Source organism: Stegodyphus dumicola, chromosome 4 (assembly GCF_044657685.1).
Source record: "Stegodyphus dumicola isolate Sdum_Otavi_A_Nest chromosome 4, ASM4465768v1".
Taxonomy (NCBI): Eukaryota; Metazoa; Arthropoda; class Arachnida; order Araneae; family Eresidae; genus Stegodyphus; species Stegodyphus dumicola.
This window is the reverse complement of record NC_140771.1, coordinates 155,477,081-155,499,050: the sequence shown is the minus strand read 5'-3', so window position 1 is coordinate 155,499,050 and position 21,970 is coordinate 155,477,081. Positions and strand designations below refer to the sequence as shown.

At 31.6% G+C, this 21,970-nt stretch overlaps 1 protein-coding gene across 1 annotated transcript in view; it reads left to right on the top strand.

Annotated features, from left to right (window-relative positions):
- Window positions 1–21,970, top strand: part of LOC146997729 (acetylcholine receptor subunit alpha-like 1) — a 562,185-nt gene that overhangs the window by 398,944 nt on the left and 141,271 nt on the right. The window contains exons 5-6 of the mRNA XM_085815630.1: window positions 15,182–15,669; window positions 17,984–18,126. Of these exons, the coding sequence (XP_085671756.1) occupies window positions 15,182–15,669; window positions 17,984–18,126 (631 nt within the window). The remainder of the gene's footprint in view (window positions 1–15,181; window positions 15,670–17,983; window positions 18,127–21,970) is intronic.

Below are 21,970 nucleotides of genomic sequence, written 5' to 3'. Positions count from 1 at the left end.
ACTTCATAACAGTTAGTATCTTTTAAGTTAAAATAACAAGCCGAACAAAGATTAATTTAGAAGTCAAAAATCAAAAATCAGCGTTATATTTGCAAAATTTCCAGAGCTAATTTCCATGGATTTAGCGAACCACCTTCCTCAGCTGTCAAAGTGCAAGACTTCTAAATTGAGTTAGTATTTTATTTAAATCTCTGAAAAAAAAAAACACTTCATAATGAAACCTACAGGCGCTTTTAAAACATGAAAGTGATAAAAGGAAATAATTTATTTGAATATTATTTTTCTAAAGAAGTGTGATTTCAAAAAATATTAACATTAGTTTACTGATATTTTAATCAACGATGAGACGAGCTATGACAGTTTTAACATAGTGCACTAGCGCTTGACTTTATAAAAAGAAAACATCGAATCTAATTAAATGTTTTACATTTTACAAAAGTAAATGTTCGAATGATTGCGTATGAACAAAAAATTAAATAAAAACTATTCTTGAAAATTTAAGTAAAATAAGTTATAAGGTTTTTCTCCCGCCTTCTTAACGAGTCTTCGTAGTGTAGTGGTCTGCACGCTCAGCGCGTAATTGAGAGGTCCGCGTTTCGATTCCCGGCGAAGGCGTTGCTAATTTTTCAAGCTCTTTTGCTTCCAAAAAAGTGCCTAATGTCTCTACAAGGTCAAGACATTATAGACATTACATAAAACAATTAATAAATTTAATTATGCATCAGAGTATATGCCAGAAGATTATTTTTCTCTCACCTCAATTGATCTTTTAGAACACGGATTTCCAGCCTTTCTCTTACACTGACCTCTTTTGAAGGAATGGTTTTCTTCATCGACCGTCTTATGTTTCTCTAATATGCATTATAAAACATAAAAATAATACAGACAACTGCACATAAGAAACTGAAAGATTACGATTAGATTAAGAATATAAGCAAAAGTTTTGAAAAAATTGATTATTAGATTTAAGTTTTATTACTTTTTGCATTATTTATTATCATTGATTTTCACAAATATAAGCATATTTTCAGAAACAAATCGTTAAGTGCGCAGAAGTTCGATTTCAATTAATGCGATAGCTGATGCGTTTTTATAATATTTGGCATAAAATTGCTTAATTGAATTTTTAAATCACCCCATTCAAAAATATTCAACCTGTTTCTCATTTTCCACCGTAGGTTTGGGTTGTTAACACTTTTTAAAATTGTGTTTTCTTGAATTCTTGAGTTTTACTTTTTCATATTGCACTTATTGCATAAAAAATTATGTGCAAAAATACTATTGATTTAAAAATATATTAAATAACTTTAGGGTGTTTTTCCTTCACATTATCTTATAAAAACAGGTGCAGGTCCCTCTTCATTAAGAGCAAACCTCTTCATTGCTTCTTTTCTCTCTTAATTTATTATCAATTTTATTAGCTTAATGGTAATCACTGTTAGTCATTCGCTTTTTTGATGAAATGCCACGTGGAATAGTAAAAAAAATAACTCTGTAATTAGTTTTAATAAAGCACAAAATGTTCACACATAAACTAAATTTGAAGGAAATTGAAACTAGAAGTGTTGACGTTTTATTTTCCAATTACTAATGATTTCAGTGAATTTAAAGCATTGAATTGACTTAGTAAATTGAAAAAATGTAAAATATATTCGTTTTTAAGTAAAACATTTAGTGAGAGTAAGAGCCACTTATTTCAGTTAACAAAATTAGGAAATAAGGGAAACTGAAAACTTTCATTAATAAAGAGGCAAGAAAATTGTTTTAAGAGCTCACTTCCAGCAATGAATAGTAAAACTACAAAGAGTATATTAACAGCACAAACTATATGAATGAAGTAAGAGAAAGAAAAATGAAAACAAACAAAAAAATAAACCCTTGAACCTTTCATTGGTACATAATTTTCATAATGTAATTACTTATTTAATCAGAAAATGTTTTAGGACTCATTTTTAAAATTTTTTATTGCTATTTTTGCAATTAATAAATTTTAGGACTAAATTTAATGAACGTTTCTTATTTCATTCACACATTTTATTTGCTTTTTGAATGTTATTCAATTACAGATATTATTAAAAAGCATATTTTTTCTAGAAGACTCGCTTTAAAAGAAATGTATTGATCGGTAACATATTGCCTATTCCTAGGAAATTATCGGATTCCCCTTCCGTCATATCTAGATGTAATCGACAGCAGATGGGAGATCCGTGGTTTGAATTTTGTCAGGAATATAGCCGATTTTTCATGTTTATTACTCCGAAAACACTTCATTACCTTAGTGTAGCGTTGTCTGAAACGGGGAAGATAATAATTCATTGTTATGGGAATTAGTTGAACTGGATCTTGTGCCCTTCTCCGGTCACTTTTTAAGTAAGGAGAATATAAAGAATTATAGCATTCCTTCCCACGTGCTGTCATGATATAAGTGATGACACCTCCAACTGTCATGATATAAGTGATGACACCTTCTGACTGCTCCAATAGCAGTCAGAAGGTCCACAGTTCGAATCCCAAGTAGGGCATACCTGATTTGTCCAATTTTCGGTTACGATGTCTATTTGTCTTCAAAGCTAGAATTTCATTATTTATAAGACGCTCTAAATAAATTTAGTACAGCAACAGAAGAAAATATTTTGATTCTAAGAAAAAAGTTAGTAAATGACGTAAAGCTTTAAAAACATTCTTGCAAATACTTTTGTTATTCATTTTTAGCAATGACGTTCTTGTGTGGTAACTGGGGAGATAAAAAAAGATCAAATACGTCAGAATTGCGCAGACGATCGCTGTCTATTTCATTTCAAATTTCGGAATTTTGAATTTCTTCTGAATTATTTACCTTACTTGCTTCTAAGTTAGGGATTCTGAAAGTAGGACTGATGCATTTTTAGCGCTTTTGTGCATTTTATTTTATATACTTTGTAAAAACTGTGTGTCATTCTTTCTTCTATTTACAATGCATTACCAAGTGATATAATTACAATCTACATCTAAGAATTAACAACTTGTTTCCTGAGGCATAGTAATGCAAAGTATAGACATTCCTGAAGTATTCCTGAGGCATAGGCATAGTAATTCATTTAATTAAAATTGAAGTAAAAATTTTTAAATTGAATGGTCACTTTTTTGCTTAGGATTATAACTTGAATTAAACGCGATTTTGCATTACTTTCTTAGATCGCTTCAATATTCTTGTATTTCTTAACCGAAAAAAATGATGTGATATTAGTAGATATAAAAGACACTCTCTATCGTAAACATAAATAATTGTCAAAAGCAAAACTTTTCTCTAGTACTTATTTTGATGAAAATGATTCAATGAAATTTTAGTGGCAAATTGTTTTTCGTCATCTTTCAATTTCTTTTGAAGAAGGAAGACTACTCCTTTTGTCTCTTGAAATGATTTTAGCTTTTTATATGAAGTAAACTTTAATTTAAAGTTGATTTCGCTAATCATATCGATATTATTTATAATTCAAAAGCACGTTTTTTTCCTAGTGAAAAATAAAAATAATAGCTTCCAAAAATTTATTTTGTTATTTTACCATTTCATTTATTTAATTTATATATTTATCTCTGTGATTTTTAAAGTATTCTATTACATTATTAAGTATTAAAATATTATATGAATTTATTTCATTTCGAATCTTTTTATTACTAATCAAACTGATAGTTAATATCAGCAAAATTTGTTTATCATTCGGATTACAAAATCATAGCTTCTATCGTGATAAAAGAGGAATAATGCTATGTTGCCTGCAGTGGAAATAACACTTTCACCTAAATGTGCTGTCGTAATCTAAGTGTCCAGGTATCAAACTGAAAATTCATGGTTCGAACCCTGACGAGAGAACAATTAATTTTTCACGTTCGATTTAGAAAATCCTAGTGCTGTTTTACAGTGGCGCCCGAACTAAAACACCGTGGTTAATAACATTACTAAATGCATCTTTTCTGGTTAGCACATCCATCTAGCATTTGGAAAATTCGTGGGTCGAACCTCAATGAAAAACTAGATGTATAACTAAATATACTTTTTATTGTTTAATTAAATTAGGATCATTTTCATTTTTTTCTTTTAAAATAAATTTCGTTTCGTATTAAAATAAATCCAGGATTGGAAAAGATATAATTCACTGAGACGTTTAATATCGATTGAAAAGCCTTCTGCAGAAATTTCATAGAATTCGAGATAGTTTAAGCACTGAATATCTAGTAGAAGATAACGAAAGAGACAGTGGATGAAAGAAGAAAGAGCAAAAAATTCTTCTGAGACTGGTCTATAAAGGAAATTTGATTTATTAAATTTAATCTAGCTCTATGCATAGCTCTCATTCACTTTTCAGAGATTTACTTCTTTGAACAAAATTTTTGATACTCAGCGCCTAACAAGTCTTGCTGAAGAATTTTGGGTTTTATACATACATCAGAAGAATTTAAAAAGTCGGCATTTCTTTCAGTCTTTTTACATATTACATTCTAAAGTATTACTGTAGTCCAAATTGAACTGCATTCTACAGTAATTGAAGTAGAATATAAACAGAAATATTAATATGCTAAAAGTACTCTCGATCAATTTTAGTTCCTCTTCTGCACTTTACAAAAATTACTACAATGCACAAAATTGTTTTTTAAATCATAATTTCAGATTTCTGGGTTTAGGAAGGAGCTTACGTTTGCTTTATGAATTGTGGCAAATTATCGCTTTAGACAACCGAAACTTCAGGAAAAAAATTTCATAGAAATAAGGTTTTCAAATTAAATATAAAAAAATTATAAAAATATTTTTCAGTTTAAACACTGAATAATAAACAGCTAATACTAAAGACTCACATTACCTTAACTTCTAATTACTATATGAAAGAGGTGCATGCCAATGTAAAATATAAAATTATACAAGGAAAATAAAGCAGCCTTCAAATGAAATAGATTTTATGCACTAAAATTCTGTTGATTTTAAAGGTGACGGATATAAGACCTTCTTTTTTGTTCCTTGAAGAACAAGAATGTCAGATGCCTTAAAACGCAATAGAGTTCTATGTAAAACTAAAACCAGTGTTTTTCTTTAATTTTATAATTTTCAATAGTAATTAAAGAAAGGGGGGAAATGCAATATGTGCAATTCAGTATAGAGTTTAACGCCTCGACATATCATTAAAATTTCGAAAAATTTAAAAACAAAATTAAGTATAAAAATGTCACAAAATTTTCGAAGACTATTTTCTTTCTCTTAACTAGTAAATATTACTAGAACCATCTTCCTTTAATTGTAACAATGCTGAAAAATTCTATATCAGTTAGATGGTTCATAAATTAAATGTATTTTAACTTATATCTATGACATATATAATTAAGAAGAGGGTATTTACATATTTTCAGAACGATTTCGGGGCAGTTTAATTTGTGTTTTATTTTTTTTTTTGTAATGTTCTCCTTTATTCTGGATTGAAGTCTGCATCGTGATTTCCATGGTAGAACGACATTTCTTAAAATTTCAAGGGATACTGAATTCCAATTCACTTCCAATGCTTTCCACAGCCTATCTATCAGTAGGGGTTTGTGCTTAGAAAGATTTCTTTTCAAGAGAGCAAATGCACAATAGTCCATAGGTAAAATATCAGAGGGCTTTGCAGGAATAAGCTGAAAAGGTATACATGCAATACCTGTATCAGTCACATTCAGGCACATGTCTCGATAAAAGCTGGTGAATATTATAAGTTATAGCTTTTTTAAATTGTGAATCTTTGTTTATAGTTTTATTGATTGTTGCTACAGATGTATTTAAAAACTCTGCAAATGATTTTTGTATCAGCGTATTTTCGCTATACTAGACGGTATTTAAACACATTAGAAACTATACTTACCTTTTGGGGGTATTCGTTTGATGTCTTCATTCCATGTGAAGTGATGATTGAGAGTTTTTCCCTTTCCGATTAATAATGTTGCTGATTTTGCGCTCGGAAATTTCAGTACTATGCATTTCACACCATTTTTGAATTAAAAAAAAAAAAACAGGAATAGGAATATTTCGCTTTGGAAAGTGAAGAAACATATCCTCCAATCCGCAACTTCTTTACATGCGACTTTTTGAAAGAAGAATAAATTTTAAAGTAACAAAGTATTTCTCATTTCAAATAATAAGCAGTTCCTAGAAATTGTTATCCCAAAACATTTGCTTTTTTTAAAAATTCTTTACCAAAATTTGCGTTCTAAAACTATGTAAACACTCTCTTTATTTTATAAATAACTAAATTAAAATTTTTAAGATCTCTCGCATTATAAAGTTAATATAGTTTCATAACTTGTATTAATAATATGGTTTATATTTTGGTATAAACTCTTTCGTAAAATGCCTTTATTACAATTCGAAGACAGAGTTATCGGATTATAGCCAATTCTAGCTGAAGAGAATTCAAAGTTAAACGAAACAGCTACTTCAGGAACTCACACATATAGGAAAAGTTATATTTCCGAACTGAAGGCTCAAAACACTAATTACCCAATGTTTGTCGTCAGTGTTCGAGAAGCGGATATCCAATAATCGCTTCGATTAGATGCCAACAGGAATTTGAAGATTGCTGTTCTGCAGGCCATGAAAATAGAGACGAAGAACTCAAGTAGAAAAATATCCAGGGGAGCAAAAAAACTTACGATTGGGTCTTCTGCATTGCTTCTGCTCTGCACTTCTCGGTGGTTAAACTGCTACTAGAAGACTCAAGGGTATGCAGCCATAAAAATGTAGAAAAGCAGCAAAATAGTAGATTTAAAAGACGAAATTGCCATCAAGAAAAACATTCACAAAAGCAGTGTCTTGTGAATAAATTATATAGAAATAAAAATGTTCCACAAGAGCAGAAATTAGGGACAGTAGAAAACTCATCTATTGATGCTGTACGAATATCTATTATGGGAATCAAGGGCTTTCTGCGGAAGGAAACACAAGAATTTAACTAATATTTAATTCTATGTACGCGTTCTCATCCATTTCTGTTGAACGACGCTCTGCCGATGAAAGATTAGTCATACATTAGCTACAGCAAATACTGAGATAATTTATTTTTGAAGCAAAATTTTGTTTTTTAACAAAAATAAATATGACAATGCTGTCTTTGTTTTGTACAGTTCCCGTACCAAATGAATCTAAATTTCAAATCGTAGTTATTTCTAATCTCCCCATGATATAAATTCCTGTTCTCGTGACACCATACATGAATCAAAACCTCGAAACTCCAAATCTCTGTCCTCATAAGACTGAATATATAGAAAATGATAAAACACTTGTTTTATATCTTCAGATTTTCCTTAGGATAAACAGCAGATCACAGAACAATTTATAATTGACGCACGCAACTGCCATGGAATCTGCGAATATCTTTCCTGCCACGTCTTCTTCGCTGTTTGGTTTATTGGAGGAACGTGATAAGGACAAAGAAACACTTCTTTTCAGAAGAAAAAAGATTAGGATTTTGGTCACGTTTGCTTTATGAGATGCTGTTCTTTAGCTCCAAAGCATACATAAGCTTTGAGTTTGTGAGAGATCAGCACAGAGCTAAATGCTGTATGAAGTCATAACAGGGATACACGTCTCTGGTTTGTGGCTGCTTGACAACTTTTGCTAGAGACTCAGTGTTTTAGAAGACTAAATACAAGTAATCAGAAAACACTGAGTGGGGAAGTATGTGAGTGTTCAGACTTCTTATAGTATTTGTAATATCAGTACTAGCCTAGGAAGGCGATGAATACCTTTAGAAAAATAATTCGCTTGCCTTATAAATAATAACAATATTCAATGGGCTACATAAATTCATAATGATGATATTCGGCTTGGGCAGCAATTGTTTATTAGTCGGCATGTCTCTAAATTACTGATATTTTTAGAATAAGATTGCAACAAAGTTTACATGGAACTCATTCATGAATTATTAAAAAAAATTAATAAGAGTTTTGCTTTTGACTCACTTTTTTATAAAACGCTTAGAAAATTTTCTTTATGTTAGCTAAAAGCAAACTATTAAAAAGAAATTTATGATCTGATCCTTCGAGTTTTAACATTGTATTTAGAGCTATCACAAATTGGCATTTTGTGGTAAAAGACTTTCGAAACTATCAAGTATCGAAATTGAAATGAGATATATTTATTGTCACACCTCGCGCCCGTTCAGACACGAGGCGCGTTCTTTTCGTGCATTCACCATAACAGGAAAATAATCTTCATCAGGTTTGAAACTTTATCCACTAATTTATTACACATAACGGTACACAATATTCCACAAAACGAAATCACTGTTATCCATATTAAAAAAAATACTATATACAATATAAAGCGAGCAAAAACATGTTTTAGTTATCTCCTATCAAACGGCATGCTTGCCGGTCCACTCCAAAAGTTCCCAAGTCTCCTCGTCACCCCACCAGTCTGACTCGACCGGTTTTTCCAGTTAGCGACGTCACTTCCTTTAATTGTCTTTCAGTCTCGAGGAGAAAAAGTTTCGGAAAGGAAGGGTTTAGAAAGTCCTCCACGAAGGCATCCCTCCCCTTAGGCAGATAGCCCTAGTGTGCTTTGCCATAATTAAATACACCAACACCAACACCAACACCTTCCTTCCTTCAGCTAGGAAAGGAACTTCACATTTACACATGCAACAGATTATGTAGGTGGCTGGAATCAAACGCAGCAGTAGATACTACATAATTTACTTCGGAACAACTTATTCCTAAGACGGATATTCTTATTCACACATCTTCAGGGTACAATATGCACCGCACAATGTTTGGAAGCTTAGGTCATTGTAAGACAATGAATGATTCAGAGAAGCGAGTGTTGACGTGCTATTTTCATGCGGGCAAGCTGGAAAAACTGACTAGGCATTCAGGAAAAAGCGTGGGATAGCCAAAAGATTTCGGTTCGTTAATAAAAATCTTACTAAGTGATTGGGTAAAAGAATATCTCCATTGTTATGTTGCGTAAGATCTTATGACGGGCATTCACTTTGACAAATGACACAGTTTAGATTTATATGTTATAAATAGTTATTATTTTTAGGACATAAAGTATCCAAATTAAAATGGAGAATAAAAGGGCTATTGCAAAATTAAAGTTAGTAATTTGCTTTCATACTTTATAGCTTACAGATATTTATATGGGGATAATGTATTATCATAAAACAGAAACGACAGCCACTGGTGCCACGTATCAGGTTTTATTTCATTCAGATCTATATCGGACCAGGTCTGATCACCTACGCCTTGTTTAAAAAAAAAAAAATACCGTTAGCCGCTTTTAGAAACGTCATCTTATAGATGATCAAATCAAAAAACTATTTCATCTTTAGAATTCCGTCACGCGATTTAATCTTTTGTAATGTTGCCAAGATATTCAAGATGAATTTAAATCGACAACTAGTTTTTAATTACTTTGAGGTTCGATTCGCACATTTATATGTGGGTGTCATCTAGAAATATTGAATAAGAACTCCAGTTTTGTGCACATACATTGTTTATTTACAATTTATAACTAGTAATTAGTACGATTAATATACGTAGAAGTCTCGTACAGAAATTTACAGATGCACTTGAAATAGACATGATAAAGAAGGATGAGCGCCTACGATGAGCCCCTATGTATCAGTTACAGTTCCAATAGAATGAAGCCACCTGCACGCGGCTCTTAGTCTATGCTTTCTAAATCTAACCGTCTTTCACTACAACGACATTGCTTTGCCCGTCTGTGGCGCACTCCTTTCTGCCTGGGACTCGCTTCCGACAATCCACGGAGAGGAAGTCGATGTCACCTATCGGAGAAGAGGGAGCACCTTTCCATATATGTAATAAAATAATTTTTGATGATGGCGTAGATGTTAACAATGAGAGTCGATTTATGAAAAAGTGGCCAGCTTGACACTTCGTTTATTGCAAACAAACATTTAGATGTTAACAATGAAAGTCGAGTTATGAAGATGTAACCAGCTTGACATTTATTTTATTGCAAACAAACATTTGTGATGGGAACATGACTAGACTAATGCAATATTAAACACGCCCAATTTTGAATAGCTGCATTTTTGCCTTTTACTATTTTGTTTTCCTTTTACTAGTTTCTACCAGCTCCTTTCAAAATGGAATTTCAGTATGGAAGTAGAATTTTAAGAGACAACAAGCAGTTCTTATTTCCTTAGAGTCTCTAACAGTGCCTTTCAGCTAACGCTTTTGACCAGGTTTCGAAATTATGTGAATGCGGCTGCAACATGGTTGGATTTCGTAAATTTCCTCATGCGTAACATGAACTCGCATTAGCGTTCCTTAAAATATCCTCCATGAAGGCATTTCTCTCATCAGATAGATAGCCATCCTATTCTTTGTAATACTGAAATAATGTAACGTAACATTCTAGTAGGACTGAAGCAGCAAATCAGTAGTGACGGGTTCAGAAAAGGAAACGTTTAGTTAAACGTTCTCTAGAATGTTATAGATTTTCGATTGGTATGCATAGTGATTATTGGTTATTGAATTATGAATAATTCTGCTTTTGTTAATTCACACGATTTTGAAAATTTTATTTGCAGTTCCTTCATTTTTTAATCAATCAATAAAACGTAATTAAATTTACTTTTCTTCTGCATCTCACAAAGAAAGTTCAAAATAATCACTTAAGGGCGAAAGATCGCTATGAAACATTGATATTATATCCAGTGCAGAAAGTCATCGAAAACGATGCATCTAATTTTAGAAACTGTTTTATTAGAAAACTTTTTGAGATATATCGGCAATTTATATTACAAACTGAACATCAAATTTAATTTTTTTGATCATATAATTAGTGAATTCCAGTATGTGCTCCTTTCATTGTCCTACAAAGTAATATTATTTTTGCATTCATGCGCATTTGGTCACGTCTGATGTGATTACGGCAAAGATAGGAAATGATGCATTTTGAAATAGGTAACTGCGTTGTATAAGTTTACAGAAGTTTACAAAAATATTTCTTTAAATACTCATAACCAATTTGAATTCTTCCGGACACACAAATCAAATTGCGTTTTTTATCGGATGGTCGCCATCTTCATTCGAACTGCCTGATAAAAAAATGGTTGTGTCATTAAATATCGAGAAAACATTCTCCCGGATATCCAAAGTTACCTTACTATCAGCACAATCACGACTTCGAAATCTTCTGATGACTTTTGTATAAAAACACAGAAAACTGATTTAAGATGAAGCAAAAAATTGTTATTTGAAAATTAGGTCTCCTACTCCCGATGATGAACTGACGTTAGAGTTCTCAGAACAAAATGATATATAAATTAAAACCATGCAGAAGCGAGTTAAATAGGAGCAGGTCTTAACTCCAACTCAGTTTGAAGAAATAAAAGCGTTTTGTTTAGCATAGCGAATGCACTTATTTACCAGCTAAATATGTATAGGAGACGTTTTAGTGTCTGTGAGGTTTAGCTTCCTCTTCCGATGGGAAGAAAAAAAAAACCTTAAATGTACTTGTTTCTCTAATTTAAAGTCTGCTTTTGTAAATCCAGCAACCTTTTCATGTCATCCAGACATTGACTTTCTAGACTTGTTAGGAAGCTAGTAACCAACTTGTATATTTAGTGTCCCCGGGAGCAGGACCTTAATTTGAACTTTATATTTGTTTTTGTAAATAAGCTGATAAATAAACTTTGAGCTTATTTGAAATTTTATTTGTAGAAGTTTCGTTTTCTATTAAAAGGAGGTAACTCAGAAACACAGTTAAGGCAGCTCATTGAAAATGAAAATTCGGAGGTAGACCAGAAAACTTCGCGAGATTTGCTACTAGTTTAACTAATAGTTAAATATTATTCTATCTTCCTTTTGGTTCATGTCATATATATTCACTCGGACCAGAAAATTATGTAAACTAATTATATATGTAAGACAGTTTAAAAACTAGTTAGGTTAGTTGCAGATTGTAGTGAAAATCCACATTCTGCTTCGAAAAAATTTAAGGCCAGTTTGTATTGATTCCAGGTCGCAGTACACGCATTTGCTCTACATATTTTCAAGTGAGTTAGACTACTGAGTCTATAAGAAACAATAAAGTGCGTTAAAATAAATTACTTGTTATTGGTGATTTTTAATACTAAAAGACTGTATGCTTCAACTTTTAACATATTTATCAATGAGTTGATCGATTATTTTATGTTGTATAATTTCGTTTAGTTGTGATCTGCCAAGGGTGGATAAGTAACGCATTATTTGATTTTAAACCGTAGGTGTGTGGAAGCTGATTTATTGTCAGAGCTTAGTTGTTGATAAGCATAAAAAGCATATCTCGGTGGGAGACACCGTTAAGTAGGCAGCAGTGCGCAAGTATTTTAACAGCATACTTATAATCCATTTTATAACTCTTTTTGACAGAAGCGATTGACTTTCTTAAAAGCAGTCGAACATATTATGATTTTACATAATACTAATATCCTCCAGAATGTGCTCTTTTCTTGAAAAATAAAGGAACGGAATCCAATTGCTTAAATTGTTTCTTATATCAAGAGTAAAGTTTATATTTTGAATAAGAAAACTCTCTACTTCAATTAAGTTTGTTACGGAGAAAAATGCCACTCCAAACAGATCATTGGATGGAAATTTAACATCTGTTATCTCTAGTAATCAATAAATGAGGCTGGTTCTTTCACATTCGTTGTACTATAATTACCGCGAAAACAAAGTGGCTACTAGGAAAACAAACCCCCCTTTCTAAATTTAATGAGAACATGAATCACTCAATAAAGAAGGAATCCGGTGCTTTGTTTCGAAAACTTCAAATTAAGTCCGAATCTCCGAGGAAACTTGATTGGCTTCATTGATAATGCGAGTCATTTTATTCGCGTTTGCTTTTCAGGAATTCCTGAATTACGTGCGTGACCACAATATTGAGTTATGGAAATGTGGAAACTCTCAGAGGTTGAAAAAAAATGACATAATTCATTAAGCAGGGGCATACGTAGGAGATGGTATATTATATGATAGCGTTTAAGAGATGGAACCGTGCTCAAGTAGGAATGAGAAAATAAATTAACTTAATTTTACTTAACCATTTAAGCTAAAGACGAATGGTATACATTTAGACTGTAAAAGAAAAGATTAATAACTCGCATTTTTAAGTTTCCGTGTATCGGTTTTAAAACAGTCTCCAGCTGCATTAAGAATTAATAGTTAAAAGCTAATTTGTAAGATGTCAAGCTATTAACCATTTATAACTACTTAAATTTTGGAAGTTATAATATAATAAAATTTTAAAAAATATTTCTGATTTATCGCCAGATACAAAACCAGTTATTTTAGAACAATTTGCTGATACATACAAAAAAATTAACCGGATTCTCGCCGGAATTCGAACTACGGGTCTTCTAAGTGTTATCTGACGTTAAGCATTTCACTGTGAGAGCATTCGATAATTTATTAGAAATTTTGACCTCTTACCTTATAACGTTCAATTAGTAACACCACACTTATTTTTTGTGTTCAAAAAAAAAACCATTACTGAAAACATTATTTTAGGGAAACAGTATTAACTGATAGACACACATACATGTATTTGTATATATTTGTGCGTGTAGTTTCTTTTATACTTTTTACATCGTAAAAACATGAGCTTCGGCTAGAATTTTAACATCAAAACACTTTGAAATTAAGCTACGCTTACTCATTGTACCAGCTTTTGCCCTTACAATGGCCGAGTGGTTAAAGTCCGCTGGATATTGGTAGTTCAACCCAGATTTGAAACCAGGTGAAAAGGCTGGCTGCATCATTTTCTTTGCCGTACCCAAATAATCTAACTTACACGACTTCAGTAGTTTTTATTCAAGGATATATCTGGATTTGACTCTAACAAGATGAGCTGAATAGTATTAGCATTTTGTCTCTGACTGGATTCACTCATTTGAACATTTTGCGTGAGTAAAGCGAACTTTTCAGTATTAATTGTGGAGTTTATTTATTAGCATTGTTTCAAATTAAAGATTTTTTAAACACTATTCAAATTAGAGATTTTTTAAACACCTAGATTTTGAACGATCAGGTTATTTCATTATAATACTTAATATAAAGCACTATATCATTTCTATGTTACGAATTCAGTATGGCTTGAAGATATAAAACACTATATCATTTCTATATTACGAATTCAGTATGGCTTGAAGAAATAAAACGGAGCTATAGCTATTTTTAAATGTTTTCTAGTAATTGTTTTTCCCTGCAGTTGATATTAATGAAACGTATTTATTCAACTTTTAATCTTAAAGATAAACCATTGTAGAATATAAGGACGAAATTTCAATAATTTGTTTTAGGAAAAGGTATTTCAGCTGAAGATGTGACAGCAGTATTTCGCATACGTTGAATATATACACAATTCTCATAACAGCCCATTTATCGGGGGGTCCTTATTTCAGTAAACGTTGGATGTGAACATATACATTGCTTACAATAATGTTTAAGTGACACAAATATTCCTAGTATGATATTTTAAAATTAAAGAAAGTCAGTTTTCTAAGGTTGATTTAACTTTAATGACATGACATCAGGCTATGAAGATATTGCAAATTGTTCCCTTGATGCAGGTGTCAGAATATCTAAGCAATGAAGCATGTAAACATCGGATATCTGCGATAAGAGACATAGAGAAGAAATTTCATGCATCTTCTCTTTAGTTCTTTGATTTTTCTTTCTGTTTAACAAGAAAAATATTTTTCCAATGTTTTAAATAATTGACCTATTGATGTAAATACAGTCCTTTGAATATATCTGTGGAAAATAGACCATTATTGGTACATGAATGATCGCAAGAGATCCGCTACAACAAAAATTAAGAGTATAGATGTAATCTCTTATTTCTTCCTCAGTCCGAATATTTTTATGTGTATATTTTAATTTGTGCAAGAGTGGTCTGATTAGACCAGCTATTTTGCCTACAGCTCATGAACTAATTTTTAAATTCTAAAAATTTGCAATTAACCTTTATTTTATATAGAAATTAGTTATTTAAATTTTTAAAGAAATTATTTAGAATACGTAAATGAGAAATTGATTTGAAACTGCAGTATAAATTTAGTATGAAACATCCGATTTCAATTTTTAAATCTTTTTTGACAAATAGAGTCTTTTTTTATATTCTGGAGAATAATAAAGAAAATTTTTCTTTTTCTCTTATTTATAGGTAGATCTGAAGCACCAGCATGAAATTGCAAATTCGTCTCTCGTCCCTTTGGGAGTAGATTTGAGCGAATTCTACCTGAGTGTCGAGTGGGATATAATGGCAGTACCAGCTACTAGAAATGAGAAGTATTACTCTTGTTGCATGGAACCTTACCCTGATATCACCTTCAACATGACCTTGAGGCGCAAACCTTTATTTTATACCGTCAATCTGATCATACCGTGCGTGGGCATCTCGGGTCTCTCTGTTGTGGTCTTTTACCTACCTTCAGAGAGTGGCGAAAAAGTCAGTCTCTCTATATCCATCTTGCTATCTCTCACATTCTTCTTCTTAGTTTTAGCTGAGATTGTACCATCCACATCCTTAGCCATGCCTTTGCTCGGTAAATACCTCCTTTTCACGATGATTTTAGTTACCCTCAGTGTTGTATTCGCTGTCGCTGTTCTCAATGTACATTTTCGATCACCATCGTTTCATAAAATGCCCAGGTAAGTTGAAATACATGAAAATAATAATATGTATTTATGATAGAATCTGACAGAGTGTTCTATTATGTTATGTACATATAAATAGTATCTTTGAAAACCTTTCACAACTGTTGGCTATAGACGTATACTGACAATGTTTTAAATAAGACAAATATTCATGTTTTGGAAATTTCTAATTAAAAACACAATTTTTGCAAAATTAAGTAATCTAATCTTTTTACAGTCCCCGGTCAATATCTTTAATAAGCGTTTGTACTTATTTTAAAAAATAAAACACAGAAGGTTTACCTTTATAATACAGAAATAGAATGAGATATTTAACTATGTAATTTGAGATTTTTTTAACGCAATAGCTATACATAAACTAATTTGAGAAATATTTAAATTTATACTCAATTATTGAAATATTTGAATGTATTGAACTGTTTAGAAAACGATTTCAAATTTTAATAGATTAATATCAGATAGTAATATAAAATAAGGAACTTGTTATGCAGATTGTCGGGAAAAGTATTGATCAGTATAATTTTTTTAAAAGATCTTATTAAGAGAATCCTATAGAATCCTTTTTCTAGAAAGCACTGACAGTCTTCCATATTGTCAGATAGACAACTCGTAATGTTATACGGATCAATAAAAAATAAAAAAATACTTATGTTTAATGTACGTTTTGTAGGATTACTTTATTATGTTTCTGTATTAATTAAACTGCATAAAATATTTATAGCGTACATTTAGCATTTGAGAACTTATAAATTACTTCAGTCAAATGTTTATACCAAATCATACTAAATATGTTTAAATAAAAACTATTGCTCAGTAGCAGATCACAAAAAAAGTGCTAGTGTAGGACATTAAATGAGAAAAAATAAATGTCCAATTATCCTAATCTGTTTTTTTTTTTTTTTTTTTTTTTTTTTTTTTTTTTAAGAAACTCTCAAAGAAATATATGACGATTGCTTTTTGGCTGTTAAAATTCTAAAATAATCCAAAATTTTGAAATTAAATATGTCTGTTAATTTTTGGGGCATTACTTTTTGTCTTTCATTTTTTTAGAATAGCTAAGTTATCTCGCTTTCTGACTGGTTTTTTTATCGGTTTTTTAGAAAACCTCCGCAATTTTACTAAATAATAGTAAAGATCGAAAGACTAAAAAATTCAGGATTCCTTATTTTTTCCAGAATTTTTTTTTAATTTAAAAATACCATAACATGAAAATTCACGTCATGTAAAACCTTTTAACCTTTTTAAAATAGAAATACATATTTACTAAGAATGGTTACAAAAATAAAGATAGTGGCATTGCTGTATGTTTAATTTTTGTTTCAGTGCATTTTGAATTCATGTACTAAGTTTTTTTTCTCTCTTCCACAAAAAGTTAAAGATCGTGCGTTTTTCAGTCAACTATTTATATGCAAGTAAACCATTATTTTTGAAAACAGAAACTTTCAGAAATGTATCCCAGCCTGCAGGTCCCCGTGACCTTATGGAGAACAATTCTGATGTAGAAGATAGTAACATTCATACAAATGCGGACACCTTTATGCCGGGAAAGCGCAATGCAATTATAATTTTCTAAAACAAAAAAACTATAACCTTCTTTTGCAGAGTGGCACCTTGGTATAAAAGTTCATGGACCTTGTGAACGGGTGTTGCTCTCAAGTTCAAAATTGTTCTTCATAAATCTATGGCCTTCGCTAATTGTGGACCACTTTCATAAAATATATTCATAAAGGGCAAGGTGTAATTAAAGGATTTCAATGAAGACCATCCTTAAAATTTCGCATTTTCATTTATTTTTATGCTTTCCGTAAACTGTATTCTGTAAGTAAAGTGAAAGCGTATCTTTTAGGAAATTATTTAAGTTTGAAGTACGTGTTTTCTGAAGACCACAGGGTTTACCATATAATTGTAACGCTTGTAATCCGCAGCAGTTAGTTCTTTACATGTTAAAAAGAGCTAAATTTACTCAAAAATGTTGCTCTTTTCAAATATTTTCATGCAGAACAGCTTTAAAGACGAAATCGATAGGAGCGTCGTACTAAACACTGATTGTTCCTAAATATCTGAATGTGATAACCGATTAATGTGTTCAGCTCTGTGGCTTATCAGCAGGATTGAACTTAAACAACACATGCATTGAACAGTCAATTGAGCATTTTAACAGTCCTCAACACTGCTATACAAACATTATTTTACATTTGAAGAAGGAATGTATTTGTAAGAAATTTTTAGAAAATAAATGTTGTTGTACATTGTTGTTAATAGCGAATAAAATTTATTACATGTACTTTCCTTTTTTCTTATTTTGGAGTTGGGTTCGTCGCCTCTTCATCCACATATTACCCAAAGTTTTGCTCATGAGGCCACCTCAGTATACTGATCATCAAGCACACAGGCCAAGTACAGATGGAAACAACGTCAGTCGATCCAAGTCAAAAAAATCGAAATCTTCAGGTATTTGAAATTCGAAAATACACCGTCTTCCTTAACTATAATATAAAATATTCCTTAACGATAAATATTTGTGTGTTTCTTTGTTGAATATTTATTGTCATCTTATATGCATACGAAAATATTTTTCAGGGAAATTAAAAATGGAGGAATATACATTATTTCTACTAATACATGAAATTAAATATTTATTGGCTTTAGTATGATTTAAGATCATTTCTGAAAAAGTAATTTGCGCCTTTTCCGTCATTCCTCAATATTTTTAGGTTAATTTTTTCACTTCGAAATAATTGAAGATGCACAATTTTTCACAATAATGAAATATTATATATTTTTAATGCTCTATATTTTAATTAGCATCACTAAACAAATTGCATTATATATATGTGTGTGTGTAAAAAAAGTAACTTTAGATTATTATACTTAAAATTAGCTCTAATTCTCTTCGACAATCGTAGCTGCAATTTCTATGATAATACTTCGGTGAAACACAGGTGTACATCCTGTCAAGTCAATTGTGATAAAAAAGAGAAAACGACATAGCAATATTGTTAGATGTAGAGCGTAGATCCATACTGAAAAAGAAGAATACTGAAATGCCGATCCACAATGAATAAGAAATTTGGAAGTCGAGGCAGTTTTTAATTCCACTTTTATTTAAATTCACATTTATAGCCACAGTTCACTTGGCATTTTAATCACGCCTATTTTCAGAACATTTACATTTTTCAATGCTATTGCCATAGGAAGAGAACACAGCGAAATCAAATGACGTCCAAGCAGCAACAGAGATACCAGCGAAGTAAGCATTTATCCAATGTGGCAGCTCACCAACGAGGAAGGTTTCCGTTTGGAAAGGTTTCAGTTCTCAAGAGTTTAGATTCCGAAATAATTACATCATCAGCTTTGCTAAAGCTTTGTGGCATAGATTAAGAATTGAACTGACGTAGTCCAGGAATGTTATTATTATTTTTTCGCTGTAATATTATAATTTTGGCGGAAAAGGAAAACGATTCACGTTTCAGCCATGGGCGAAGAAACTGCTGCGTAGATGAAGGAAAACTGAGGCTTAGTTGAATGACCGGCTGGAATTTCGGAAGAACCATGATCTAGCTTTATAGTTAAACATCATTTATTTTTAGATGATGAATTTCTTAGCACATATCGTCATAACTGTTAGAAGACTACGGGTGCTAAAAGCGCCCCACAGTTTTGATGATGACGCATTGCATTTTTAACAGAAGCAGTCAAGCAATAGATATCCTTTAGCTAACAAGCGTAGGCAGAGAAAGAGAGAGAAACTACGCAAGTTAGTAGCTTTTTGTTTTAGAAGTTTTACTTTGCCGAGGAATTGGGCGCAATACGGAGGATACAGAATTAATTTCCAGATATGACGCATTTTCAAATTTAATATAAAGGAATTCTGAGAGCTAATTTAAAGTGTAATCCAAAGTTACCCAAAGTTACGTATTTTTTTACAGATATATAACGGGTGGCCATAATTAAACTGACAGTGTTCACAGTGTTCTGTAGCGCGATCTATTTGCGAGAATGACGCCACATTTTGTAGGAAGATTAAACAAGACGGGGGACGAAGGATTCCGCGAAAAAACAAATTAGTTCCAAAAGTCACCGCTAGGAGAATATTTGGCGCTGTGTAATAGAAAATAGAGTGTTAACAAATGCAAATCAATACGGAAATTACCTTTTATTTTGCATTCAGATAAGGTTCAATGTGGCTGCCGTTGTTGTGGACCACATATTGCATTCTGTGCACAGTATGCACAACAGCAGAAAGTAACATGTGTGCAGGAATCTCCGGTACAGTCCGTGATATGTTATCCTTCAACGTAGCCAGGTCCTGGACCACTCCTTGATAGACCTCGGACTTAAGGTAACCTCATAGAGAGAAGTCGCATGGGGTAAGATCAGGCGACCAAGGTGGCCATGCAGTCGGAAAGTAGCGGCTAATAACTCTTTCTGTTGTGAATTTCTGTCGTAGCATCTGTTGCACCGTACAACAACGTGTTGAGGGGCTCCATTTTGCATGAAAATGATTTCCCCCAGGCATTGTCTTTGCTGAAGTGCCGGAATGACAAAACTGTTCAACATGTGGCGATATTTCTCTCCGCTAACAGAACAGGTTTCCGGTCCTGTCGGGGTAATGTTCTCATAGAAGAATGGACCTACGATAAATTCCGCTGTGAACCCACACCAAACAGTTACCTTTGGTAAATGTAAGGGAATTGCTGTGACTGCATGTGGTGATTTGTCATCCCAAATTCGGCAGTTCTCGGTATTCACAGTTCCATTCAGGTAAAAGTGGGCCTCGACTCCCCATAAGATGATCCATCACGGCCAAGCATCATCCACTTCCATTCTGGCAAGAAAGGTGAAAGCAAAAGTCAATTGCTTATCATGATCAGGGTACAGTAACTCCTGTCAACAGCTGATCTTGTACGGATAGAAGTTGATAAACTTTCATAAGATTTTCCATATCGTACTGTAAGGCATATCCATATTCCATAAAGCATATCCATAATAAAAGGTAATTTTATTCCGTATTAATTTGCATTTGTTAACACTCAATTTTCTATTACACAGCGCCAAATATTCCCGTAGCCGTGACTTTTGGAACTAATTTTTTTTCGCGGAATCCTTCGTCCTCCGTCTTGTTTAATCTTCCTACAAAATGTGGCGTCATTCTCGCAAATAGATCGCGCTACAGAACACTGTGAGCACTGTCAGTTTAATGATGGCCACCAGGTATATATATATATATATATATATAATGTTGTATGGTTTTAAATTCACTTAGTTCGAAATCAAGTTATTCTAATACTTGCGCAATAGCTGCAAAGTAAGATAATAATAATTTATTTACTAAAGAAATATTGATTATATTATCTCCTAATATTAATTTTAGTAGAAGTATCTAAAAAAGTGAACCTATAGATAGTAAGTTTAATTCCGAAAATTGTTTTAAAGTAACTTGAATTTAAATTGTTAAAAATGTTTTACGGGGACTTGAATTAAATCATGAATAACAAAATTTCAATTGGAAACAGAAATTAAATTAAAAGCAAGTAATCACTGTCATTGATCGGAAATTAGTTCGGAATTAATCTTACTACCTATAGGTTCACTCTTTTTAGATACTTCTACTAAAATTAATATTAGGAGATAATATAATCAATATTTCTTTAGTAAATAAATTATATTTATATATATATATTTGAAATGGTATTCTTTAATTTATATATAGAGATAGATAGATAGATAGATAGATTATTGAAAGGACTCCAAAGCTTCCATGAAAAATATTCAATTGATATTAAGTCATTTCCCAAAATACGCGCTGGAAATTGCCGTTCTTAAAATTGATATCAAAGTGTGATTTTTCATTAGTAAGAAGATTCTGAAATAATATTAATCTTATACAATTGCTAAAAAGTTATTTTGTAAAAATCTAATTATTGCAAGAAGCTTTTATTCAAATTGAAAAAAATAATTACAATTATTTAAGAATGTGAAGCAAATTCAAGAAATTCATCTACTTTTATAACAAAACATACATATTCTTGTATTCTTGGAAAATAAAAAACAAAAATTCTTCTGTGGCATCAAATTTAGCAAAGCAGAATTTTGAAATCAATCAAGAAAGGAGCAAAAAATATTTTCGTAATCTACAGAAACTATGTCATAGACATAAGAATTTTTCTGTGTGTTACTCTAAACAGTTAAAAAGTAAAATTTAATTCAAATTAACAAACTTCATGATTCTTACATTAATTACTAGAGAAAGGTCGACAAGATAAAGAAATGAAGTATAGATAATTCTATTTTA